General features: G+C 32.4%; 2 protein-coding genes and 1 non-coding gene across 3 annotated transcripts; 2 read left to right on the forward strand and 1 right to left on the reverse strand.

Annotated features, from left to right (window-relative positions):
* The first annotated feature begins 1,090 nt into the window (after positions 1-1,090).
* On the forward strand, positions 1,091-1,163 carry TRNAF-GAA (transfer RNA phenylalanine (anticodon GAA)). The gene has a single exon. It is a non-coding gene; the product is annotated as a tRNA-Phe (tRNA).
* A 343-nt stretch (positions 1,164-1,506) lies between these two features.
* LOC145630657 (non-specific lipid transfer protein GPI-anchored 5-like) lies at positions 1,507-2,787 on the reverse strand. The gene is made up of 2 exons (XM_081682868.1): positions 2,373-2,787; positions 1,507-1,644 (listed from the first exon to the last, which is right to left on the reverse strand). The coding sequence occupies exons 1-2, from the start codon at positions 2,695-2,697 to the stop codon at positions 1,520-1,522; spliced, it is 450 nt and encodes a 149-aa protein (XP_081538994.1). The 5' UTR covers positions 2,698-2,787; the 3' UTR covers positions 1,507-1,519.
* Positions 2,788-8,590: 5,803 nt separating this feature from the next.
* Positions 8,591-9,944, forward strand: LOC145630658 (non-specific lipid transfer protein GPI-anchored 21-like). Its single transcript, XM_081682869.1, has 3 exons — positions 8,591-8,971; positions 9,408-9,497; positions 9,600-9,944. The coding sequence occupies exons 1-3, from the start codon at positions 8,641-8,643 to the stop codon at positions 9,830-9,832; spliced, it is 654 nt and encodes a 217-aa protein (XP_081538995.1). The 5' UTR covers positions 8,591-8,640; the 3' UTR covers positions 9,833-9,944.
* The last annotated feature ends 1,512 nt before the right edge of the window (positions 9,945-11,456 follow it).

Below are 11,456 nucleotides of genomic sequence, written 5' to 3' on the forward strand. Positions count from 1 at the left end.
GTTCATCGGTCCAAGACCGGACCGGACGGGACCAACCCGGATAAGACCGAAGACCGAAAATTAGAATTTTAAGAACCGAAGACCGGACCGATTAAGTTAGGTCCGAACCCGGACCAAACCGAAAGAATCGGTCCAAAACCCGAACCGGACCGTTTTGGACCGATTTAAGAATTTTTTTAAAAAGAATATTAATTTTTAATAAAGTCAAGGAAAACACAAAAAAAATATTGGAAAAACGATATTGTAACGTCATTTTTGCGTCTTTTTTTGTATGTTTAGTGCAAAAAAACTTATAAAGTTAAAGTATTCTAAGCTTATTAAGGATAATTTTAAACGTTATTTAAGGTTTCACACATATTTTTTATAAAAAAATCGATCCGGTCCAAAACCGGTTTTTATAGGGTTTTGGACCGGACCGGACCGAAGACCGGAAAAATGAATTTCAAGACCCGAAGACCGGACCGATTAATTCGGTATGGTCCATTCCGGGGTCGGTCCAGGGTGGTCCGATCCATTTTTTCGGTCCGGACCGATTTATGAACACCCCTAGTGTTAGGTATGGCTAATTGGCTTGGTTTAATTTCAAGTTGGAACATATGTTAGTTAGGTGTAGGACACGAGTGTTATGTAGGTCAATGTTATTTTTGTAGTTTTGATTCTGCATTGGTCGAATATTAAAATAAAATTTATGTATACCCGGGTGTTAATCGGTTTAATTAAATAGGTATTTTATTCAAAAAATTTGTATCCAAGCAATTGGTTCTCCTATTGAATCAAGATGGTAGCTTGCAATTTCATGGGTTGTGTCAAAAGGTGAGAACAATACGGAGTATATATTGGTTTATTTAATCAATAAGAATGAGAATAAGCAATTCAACATCACACTGTTATGATTTATAAGTAGTCCTTAATTATTACTCCGTATTTTTTTGTAAAAAAAAAGTGTAAACGTAGAATTATTAAATGTGTACAAACTTTTACGAGAGACAATTAATTTTCCATAGTACTCCGTAGTCCGTATTAACAATTTATGGAAACTAACGTTATCATTATATTTATATAATATTTGTGAAGAAATCTAATAACAATTGCCGGGATAGCTCAGTTGGGAGAGCGTCAGACTGAAGATCTGAAGGTCGCGTGTTCGATCCACATTCACCGCATTTTTATGCCTTTTTTAATTAATGTATTTCTTATATTCTTTCATTTTGAGTGCATTGTTTTTTTTAATCCAAATTGCATAGTGAAACCAAAATTAATAATTTCATTCAAATAGAGTACAAATATATATATATATATATATATATATATATATATATATATAATGTTCTTTGTACTTACAAGAGTTACAATGAGGCTAGCCAGCCAAAACAAAATGAAATAATACTATATACGAAGTATAAAGTATAAACAGGTAAGATGATCAAAATAAAATGTGACAAAGTATACATAAGGAATTTCCAGTAAAATCTAAAATTTTACAAAGTAATAATGAATGTAGTATATTGTATGTACTTAATTAAACATGGAGTGTATATGATGCTACTAACGCGAAGAAGATAGCAAGCATTAATGGCATCTTTAGTATGGATCCTCCAGAGTATGCACCATTGCCACTATCACCCATATCTTGAGAGCCCAATCCTGCAAACAATTCAGAGTTATTACAATGCAAGAAAGATTAATGAATAAAAAACACGCGTATTATAACCATAAGTTAATTTTTTTTTAGCAAAAGGTAGGCCAAGCATATTATTAAGTTTAATCGATTTCCGCCTCTAAATAAACGGTCTGGTACAAACAAGTTCGTCACATGATCCGGTATCCCAACTAACTATATAAATGATGGGCAACTGTATTACATGCTCGTCACAGTTAAATAAATAAAGAAAAAGCTCTATCATGCCTAATATCTTCATAACCATGTGTTAAATTGCATCTTCATATTCAGACAAAATAATGTTTTTATTGAACTTGAGGAAATGAGGAATTACATAATACATATTTACCCTTAGCTACTAACCTTATATATATATATATATATATATATATATATATATATATATATATATATATATATATATATATATATTTGGGGCTATACAATCTTTTAATTTTATCACCAAGAATAGAGAAGGGTTCGCAACAAAGTGCATAGATTTTGATTAATTTGTCTGTTTACATTACTAATCTATTCCTTAAAATGTATGGCATGAATATATGTTGCAAATAAAAAAAAAATGAATTAAAGTAATTTGAAACCTAGTATAACAAATATTGTTATGAACTCAAATATTTCGTATATAAACAATCATGCAAATAAAAATATACAAATTCAATTAGAATTTGATCAATAAAAGAGTAGTACTTACCGTCACATTGACTACTAGATTGAGCTTGCATATTACAAGCGCTAGGAAGAGCACTAGCGAGTGTTCGATCAAGGAAACCCTCTAGTAATTCCCCACCAACACCATTAAGCACGTTACAAAGACACACTGGAGCCGTTTGAAGCATATTAGCAAGCTCCGAGCAACAAGAAGAAGACGGTGTAGATGAATTTCGGACACTAAAGCTTAAACAAGGAATTAAGGACGTTAACGCCGCAGGGCAGCTAGGTTGAGCACTAACCCCTGCCCAAAACATCAATACGACGAACATAATAACCATAGTCATTCCCACTTTTCTCAAAGCCATTTTATTTTTGATATACAAACCTTATTTTGATTTCACAATATTTTTGAGGTATCAAATATAAGAAGTGCATGTTATGTAGTTTTGGGCACGTACTAGGTGAACAAAGTAGGGGTTTATTTTGACTAGCAAGAACAAAAAATTAGAGAGCAGTTAACAACTTAAAAGAAAATTTTACACTTTTGTGTCATTTTCAGGGGTAGTCCATCTATCTAAATTTGTGGTTTAAAATTGTCGTGTTTGATGATATGAATTTAACTAATTGTATAACTTTTGTCATATGTACAGTGCAAATGTGCAATACTTCGTATGCAAGTATTATTTTTATCATAATATGGTGCCGTTATAATACACCTGGCGAAGGATTAGCTGAATGATCATGAGATTCAGGTTACCTAACACAAAACTAATACCATAAGATATGATTTTGTTCAGGAAATTTTTGGCATGGTTGAGTGTAAATTTTGGACACTTAGTTTTCGAACATTAACAACAATAATAACCTTTATGCTGGTAACAACAATAATAATTTCACTTAATTTACACAAATTTTCATATGTGGCTAGTCATATCTTATAGTCGGGATTACTTATTTAGAGGTTACTCGGTCGGTCAAGGATTACTTATTTAGAGGTTATTCAGGGGTTATTCGATCGGTCAAGGGTTATTCTCACCCAAAAATGCGTTAACTGGCCAATAAGTAACCCTAAATCGACTGGGTATCCCCTAAATAAGTGACCCCGGCTACACAGTTTGGTCAGCCACACGGAAAACACACCTAACTTTTTATGGTCTAATTGTTTACAAGAATGTAGTTTTTGAAAATAGTTAATAGGTGTAAATAAATCTATACATAAAACGGTGGATTTGTTTTTTGTTTGTTAATTTTTTTTCCAATGAAAGATAGAGGGAGCTTTTATAAAATAAGATCAATTTCCGCCAAAGCTTAGCAAAATTTGCGAAAAAGAACTAATTTAATACTCCCTCCGTCCCAAAAAGAACGACCCATTTGGGTTGATTACGCGGGTATTAAGGAAGTTAAGTAAAAAGAAGTAAAAGTATATTGGAAAGATAAATTTACATGGGGTTTGTAAAAAAATAGAGAGAGAAAATAATAAAATAACATGGAAAATCAAATTCTTATATGGAGAAGTTAATTTTGCACAAATATTGTAGCAAATTGGTGGGTGTTTTAATGCAAATGGGTCATTCTTTTTGGGACAAAGTTTTGGCCAAATGGGTCGTTCTTTTTGGGACGGAGGGAGTACAAACATACTCCCATATCTAGTACATACAGTATATATCTACATCGGACTCCCACCAATGGCACCATGGTCCATGGCACCATGTGAGAGACTGTACGTATTACAAGTCCTTCTAGCATGCCATATATTAACTAAAATAAAGTAAGAACTAAGAAGTGGTGTAAAAAAAGTACGAGTATAATTATGGTGTAACAAGGTAAGTTGGTACATGGCAAGCTTATGATTAAAATAAATAAATAAATAAATAAAAGAAGAAGTTGAATAAGAAGAAGAAGAAGAAGAAGAAGAAGAAGAAGAAGAAACGGGTCAATTAAAAATTAACAAGTAATCCGTACTTCATACATACATTCAATTAAAGTTTAAGTGTAATTGCATTTATATAGTAATTAGTGTTTGGTCCGAACGATGTCCCGTGTCATTACTTGTATTGTATAAAGACATTATTAAAGGGAGTAGACTAAAAAGTACTTCGTATATAGTAGGAAATTTTGATGCCCATCAACGGTTATAAAATTTCAAAAATAAATTGAAGTTGAAATTTAAAAATGAATTTAGGTTTGCTTATAAATTGAATAATAAATAATAAAATAATAGTATTCTGAGTAGTTAATACAAATTGCGAGCATTACAGTCAAATTAGAAAGTTACAACGCGTAGTTTAATCATTCCATTAAGCACAATAAGTATTAAAAGACATTGATAATTTGATGGTAAATGTTGTTCTAAAGTTTAGTGGTTCAAATTATATTCCAATCATAAATTTGCATTGAATTATTATATTTAGTGTACATGAATAGGTCTTGACATGTCATTGCTCATGTGGCGCAAAATTTATCAACGGATGGATGACACATGGCGATACCATATTATCCCATTGAGTTTTAATAATATTATAGATAGATTAGAAAATGGAGCAACGATCAGAATTTTAATGAGGTAACTAGTGTGTGGCTCGGGCGATGCCCCGAGTTGCTAGTTTATAATTAACTTTTGATTATTTTTGCTTAATGTATTGTTAATTATCTTCAAAGTGTAATATTTTGAATAAAGATTTGTATTAGGAGAACCATATTCAATATTTGTAACAAAATTTAATATAAGTTGTTAAGTTATCCGATGATATGTAACAAATAGTACAATTAAGGACAAATCATCTTATCCAAGTAAATTATAATTTTGTTGGATAAATTCACACAATATATGGTTAGCTAAGGTGGTAAGACTTATATCGTAATACTTATTGATCTCAAGTTCAAGTCATGTTGTAAGCATTTTTAAATGTCAAACCTAATTTTTGTTGTGGAGGTGATATGGCATATTTATAGTGTTTACACATATTCTGTTTTAGGAACGCTTTTTAATATATAAGTATAGATATAGATATAGATGTATGTTATAAAATGATGATCTGTTTTTTCCACATCTTTATTGTATATCAAGTACAGTTTTAGTGTTGCATTGACATTTTAAAATCACTAAAACTTGCATTGAGTTAAAATAATTTGACTAATATGGCCAATATTTTGGACTGAAGTTGTCAATATATATTTTTAATTTATAAGTTTCTAGTTGTACCAATTGATTGCTGGTGCAGTGTTAATTGGTTTTTCCGCATCTTTATTGTATGTCAAGTACAGTTTTAGTGTTGCATTGACATTTATAAAATCACTAAAACTTGCATTGAGTTAAAATAATTTGACTAATATGGCCAATATTTTGGATTGAAGTTGTCAATATATATTTTTATAAGTTTCTAGTTGTACCAATTGATTGCTGGTGCAATGTTAATTGGTTTGTACATATTATTGTTTTTTAAATGGTGTTTTTATATAGGATTCATGTTTCTTAGACCTATGAACCCTGTTTATGAAGACCGATCGCTCGTCTCTCTTCAAGTTCTAGGTCTTACCTTGATAAAACTTTGTATTGTGTATGTTTTTTTAATGAAAGTTCATGAGCAATAAAGCAATAATAATTGCAAATCATGTAGTGTTTCAAATTTTTAACTATCTATCGTGAAAAACTCACAATACTAAACAAAAGTAGTAATAAATGATATCTCCATACGGGTCATACATCTATCTATACTAATATGTACCACGTATACTCAAAGACTCCAACTCAATTCCTTAATATGCCACTACATCACCCTATGCGACCAACAGTTACACTATATGATGCCCCAATTAAATTTAAAAAAAAAAAAAAAAAACGTGTGGATTAAGAGGTTTGAACACTCGACCTCATAGAAGAAAAGTCTTTTTTTTTTTTTTTTTTTTTTTGGAAAGCAAGAAAAGTCATTGTTTAACCATCTAACTAATTGTCACTTATGTTATAAACTTGCACACAAATTAATGTTATACTACAAAAGTATTGAAATCACATATAAACTATTAAATGTCTTTTACAAAATTAGCAATTGCACAACTAAAAAAAAGAGTTATATACAATTGAAGGTACTAAAGTTTGGGAAAAGTTGCAAAGAAGGTACTAAAGTTTGAGAAGTTGCATTTAGAGTACTCAACTTATTACAGCAGGTAAAACTCCAAGTGGTAACTTGTTCCAACCGGTTTCCCCCTTTTATATTCCTTTAAAAAAAAAATCTTCATTTCCTTCATCACCATCCACCAACTCTCAACTTTCTCTCTCCTCCATTACTGCAACAAAAATCCTTCAATTCCTCTATTTTCTCTCTCCTTAGAAAACCTTCAATTTAGAAGCAGCAAATAAAAAAAATTTAGAAGAAATAATTTATTTATTTATTTATCTATTTTTAATTGAAATTCTAACATTCATGAATTGATTGGTAACTGATTACTTCTACTGAGATTCTTTTGAGATTGAATTGAGGGTAACTGATTACTTCTACTACATGAAAAGCATCCCAAGAAATTTCAAACCCATAAATTAAATGAAGATAAGTTAATTTGAGAAGTGCAGTGGATTTCATTTGTGGGTCTGTTGATTTAATTTCGCGACGAATTTCTTTAACGGCTTTTGAGAGGAAAGATGAAAGGGGTGTTGATGATTTTGGGGAATGAAGTCGAATTCCTTGATTAAATCATCTAATGAGCGTTGAAAGAATAAGTCCATTATTGATGAATTCACCACTGATGAATTGATTTGAGCTTATTTTATTGATGATTTTGATTTGATGGGGTACTTAGAATTGTGGGGAATCCATGATTGAGTGTTGAAGGTTTTGGGAGAAGATTATAAGGTTTTTTTTAGTGGAAAAATGGAGCAAACATTATTACCTTCTGACTTTATGTCAGAAATTTAATTTTCCTTTTTTAAAATTTTTTTTGGGTAACCTGTCGTAGAAGGTTAATTTTCAGTTGAGTACTCTATCTGCAACTTTTGAAACGTTAATACCTTCCCTGCAACTTTTGGCAAACTTTAGTACCTTCAATTGTATATAACTCCTAATAAAAAGTACCAACTCGGGGCAACGCTCGTGCTATACACTAGTTCGAACTTTAAAACTTTAAAAGTTAATAGTTTTACGTAGTATTTCCTTATAAGTGGTAAAAGTAATTTGATTGAGCATCTGAAGTTTTTGTTCCAACCAAAAGTTTCACTTACCCATAATACCTCAAATAAGCAACTTGTTTCTATACGATATAGAGTGTGTTCGGCGGTAGCGTTTGAGCAGCTTTTAGTGGTTTGACTTGGTCAAACCACTACTTAACAAAAAATATGAGTGTTTGGCAAAGTAGTGATTAGGGTAGCTTTTATGAAAAGTTAGAAATATTAGCTTTTGAAGTAGCTGTTCAAAATTTAATTTATAGTTTTAAATATAAAATATAATTTATAATTTTTACATGTAACAGCTAGTTAACCGCTACTTTACCGAATACTCATACCTAAATTATCTATCTTCACCGCTACAGCTTGTTGACAGCTAAAAGCTACCTACACAGCTTACAACTACTTTAACAGCTAACAGCTACCTTCACAACTATATTTTACCGAATACACGCATAGTCTTAAGATCAAAAGTGCAACATACTACATTATTGCAATATTGCCACCCTGTACTTTCTCATCCTTCATATGAGCTTTTATTTCCCATAAATTATTGTACCAACATTGCACGATTAGTTTCAAAATATAAATCTTTTTACGGACTAATAATAAGAAACTTAATAGCACTTATTTTAATATGTTATACAATCCTTAATTAGAATACGACACAAACTTAAACATCCAAAAGAAAATTGTGCCAAGTATTTTGACCTTTGTTTATTTTTACTTCTTTGAACTCTTCTTTTGCTGACTTTAGGTTACTTTTAAAACCAAAAACAGTTATAAGTGTTCCAATTGATAATAACTGTGACTTAAGCTGATAACCAATCATTTATATTAGTAATATCCAAAGTCAGATGGCTAACCCCAAAAACAGGCCAAACCCACCTAACCTTAGTCCTATTTTAGTATTTATAAATTAGTTAAAAGTAGTTGAGCTCCTAACCCACTTTAAAACTACCAAATATTCCATATCTCAACTATTATTACCTCAAAATTGTCTATAAATTGTTGCATACTAAACCTTCTTAAATCACCAACTTACAAATTCAATTATATTTCATTACTACTTTAGAAAAAACACTCACTAATCAACAATTTTACTCTTGTTATTTAAAACAAGCACCAAATTTGCAAGAAAATTTAACTCATCATGGAAATGATGAAAGGTGTCATAGTACTAGCAGTTTCTTTGATGGTGCTAGATTTAGGAGCTTATGCACAAGTTCCTACTTCTCCTTGCACATCCTCGATGCTTTCGAGCTTCACTCCTTGTGTAAACTACCTTACCAACAGCAGTGGCACCGGATCTTCACCTACAGCCGATTGTTGCAACTCTTTAAGGAATCTTATGAGCAATGGTACTGACTGTATTTGCCAAATTGTGACCGGGGGTGTTCCCTTCCGTCTTCCTATCAACCGGACCACGGCTATTTCCCTCCCTAGGGCCTGCAATCAACCTGGTGTTCCACTTCAGTGCAAAGGTGAAATCATTTTAACAATATAACCTCCTCTGCTCTAGTTTTTTAGTACCTGTCATGTTTTATTATGATAAATTTAGTAACGTAACCATTGAACTACTTTATATTATCTTTACTGATACAATTGGCTAAAATACAAAAGATTGACTACACTGATTAGGTGGATATAATACTAATGGTATATTGGTATCCTAGCATAATTTCTTACAACCATGTATGATCTATATGATATGAAGTAATATTTAAGGATGTACTTCATCATCAGTAATTTCATATCTACAACTTTGTGTCAATATATATAAATTGTATTTCATAACTTATCAATCAAAGCTTGCTAACTTTGACTTAATTCAGAAGTAAAAAGAAAGGACTATTTAAGTCTCTTTTTTTTTCCTATCTTGTGCTTGATACTAAACTTGTATTTTTCCTCTGATTTCAGCTTCTCCTGGTGCTCCAGTTCCTGCTCCTGGTCCGGTTGCCTTCGGCCCATCTGCCTCCCCTGCATCATCCATCTCCCCTAGTCCAGTAGGTTAGTATCTTCTATTATGAAATTTTTTTGAATTCCATTACATGAGAAAAGCTTATGAAAGTATTAAGACTAATTCTGATATGTTGCTTAACTATGCATCAGGTACAGTTCCAACATCTGATACACCAGCACTAGCTCCAGTTTCAGACGCGAATCCAACTTTGACTCCACCATCTACAGTAGAAGGTGGTTCTCTGCCACCAACATCGACAAGTACAGGAACTGGTTCGGGTTCTTCTCTAAATCCTTCTGATTCAGCTGCAATGCCTTCTCTAAGCATTTCACCTGCTGTCCTGCTTTCAGCAGTTGCTGTCATGATGATGAAGTACTTCTAGACCATTTTCTGATTTATCCACTGTTATGTAATATATGGATGAGAATTATTCTTTTGAGAGTTGTGATTATTTGTTTCGGGTGTGTGTTCGTTTTCTTTTATTGTAAGGTTAATTGTTTATCAGGAAATATTTATGTACATGTTTTTGTGAAATAAAATTTTATTGTGTCCTTATACTGTGTAGAGTTTGATATCGAAATATTTAATGATCTTGATTCAGATATTTTACACATATTTTAGGTGTAATCAGAATGCACATGAATGTTTATCAGTACATAACCTAGTTTTCTTCCCTACTGCTCATACAGTCAATGCTTTGATTGTGGGATAAGTCATTCATCTAAGCATCCCTTCATAGTTGGTACCCTTCACATTTACATGACTTTGTTTACCATTCGTGTGACTCGTCCTAAATTACTAATCTGCCCCATCATTTTAATCAAACAACGAAACTGAGCATAACAAATTGATACAGAAAAGGGCAACGATGGAATCATGAAAATAGAATGAGGAAGTACAAACTGCCCTCCTATTGCTCTAAGCACATATATAGTCTAGACTGATGAACACTAGTAAATTGCTGTAAACATAATGGGTTTGAGAGTCATGATGCGCGTAAAATTAGCTCTAGTAATGACCTTACTCTTGTGTGTTTTACCTCTTGGGATAGAATCTCAAAGCCCGGGTTGCTCGTTACAAGGCCTACAGCTTGATAAGTGCTTAAACCAAGAAGGACAATATGTTTTCTTAGAGCCTTGTTGCAGAGCCCTTAACCAAGCTCTTCGAGTTGGGTACCACTGTTTGTGCTCGGTTTTCATGACTGATGCTCCTCAATTTACCACCATTTTCTCTTTGTCCTTTTCAAGCTGTTACATTACAGTCCCTCCTTTCACCATGTGCCGAGGTAAATACATTCTAATCATATTCTTACAATGATGCAATACATTATTTATTTACTCATAATCTTTGCTGAATATGAATGAGTTTCATTTATTGTTGAAGATTTAGGTACAATGCCAATATCGCTTCCAATTCCTCCCAACAATTCAGCCAAGGATATTCAGACTGCCCAACAAACCCCCCTACTGCCGCGACCTCCTCCTCCTCCTGCTTCTCCTCAGGCAATCGACGATCAATTAGGCCTCACTACCACAACTGCTAATTCTACTGCGGTGGAGCAGCAGTCGCATCCAACCAAAAATGTTACACCGATGCTACATGTAGTGGAGAATGGAAACAATAATGTACCTTCATCTGGTAGTAAAGAGGATCATATTTTCTGCTTCAACTGTTGGTTGATTTTTATAGCTCTTTATGCCTTGGTTTATGTATAGCCTAAATTTTCTATGTGGTGTTTTAATCCTTCTTATTGTAGATTTGTAGTCAGACCATGAGAAAGTTAATTGAGCATTGAAGGTTGCCTTAGAACAGAATTTGTTTCATGAATTTGATGTCCTTGTGACCAAGATTTAATTTAATACCAAGCCTTACATGTCTAGCTAGCTTAGAGTTTTTTTTTTTTTTTTTTTTTTTTTTTTTTTTTTTTTTTTTTTTTTTTGAGGAAACAGGGGAAGCCATATATAAAGTCAACTAGAATCTAACTCCACCAAAGCTAATAATATGCC

This window comes from Chenopodium album, chromosome 5 (genome assembly GCF_948465745.1).
Source record: "Chenopodium album chromosome 5, dcCheAlbu1.1, whole genome shotgun sequence".
Classification (NCBI taxonomy): Eukaryota; Viridiplantae; Streptophyta; class Magnoliopsida; order Caryophyllales; family Amaranthaceae; genus Chenopodium; species Chenopodium album.

What these genes read in the sequence shown, in the direction of transcription:
- LOC145630657 (XM_081682868.1), bottom strand. Translation starts at nt 2,697, where the DNA reads ATGGCTTTGAGAAAAGTGGGAATGACTATGGTTATTATGTTCGTCGTA. An exon ending in ATCTAGTAGTCAATGTGACG is followed by an intron (nt 1,645 to 2,372) that starts GTAAGTACTACT and finishes AATTGTTTGCAG; the next exon opens with GATTGGGCTCTCAAGATATG.
- LOC145630658 (XM_081682869.1), top strand. Translation starts at nt 8,641, where the DNA reads ATGGAAATGATGAAAGGTGTCATAGTACTAGCAGTTTCTTTGATGGTG. An exon ending in TGTTCCACTTCAGTGCAAAG is followed by an intron (nt 8,972 to 9,407) that starts GTGAAATCATTT and finishes CTCTGATTTCAG; the next exon opens with CTTCTCCTGGTGCTCCAGTT. An exon ending in CATCTCCCCTAGTCCAGTAG is followed by an intron (nt 9,498 to 9,599) that starts GTTAGTATCTTC and finishes ACTATGCATCAG; the next exon opens with GTACAGTTCCAACATCTGAT.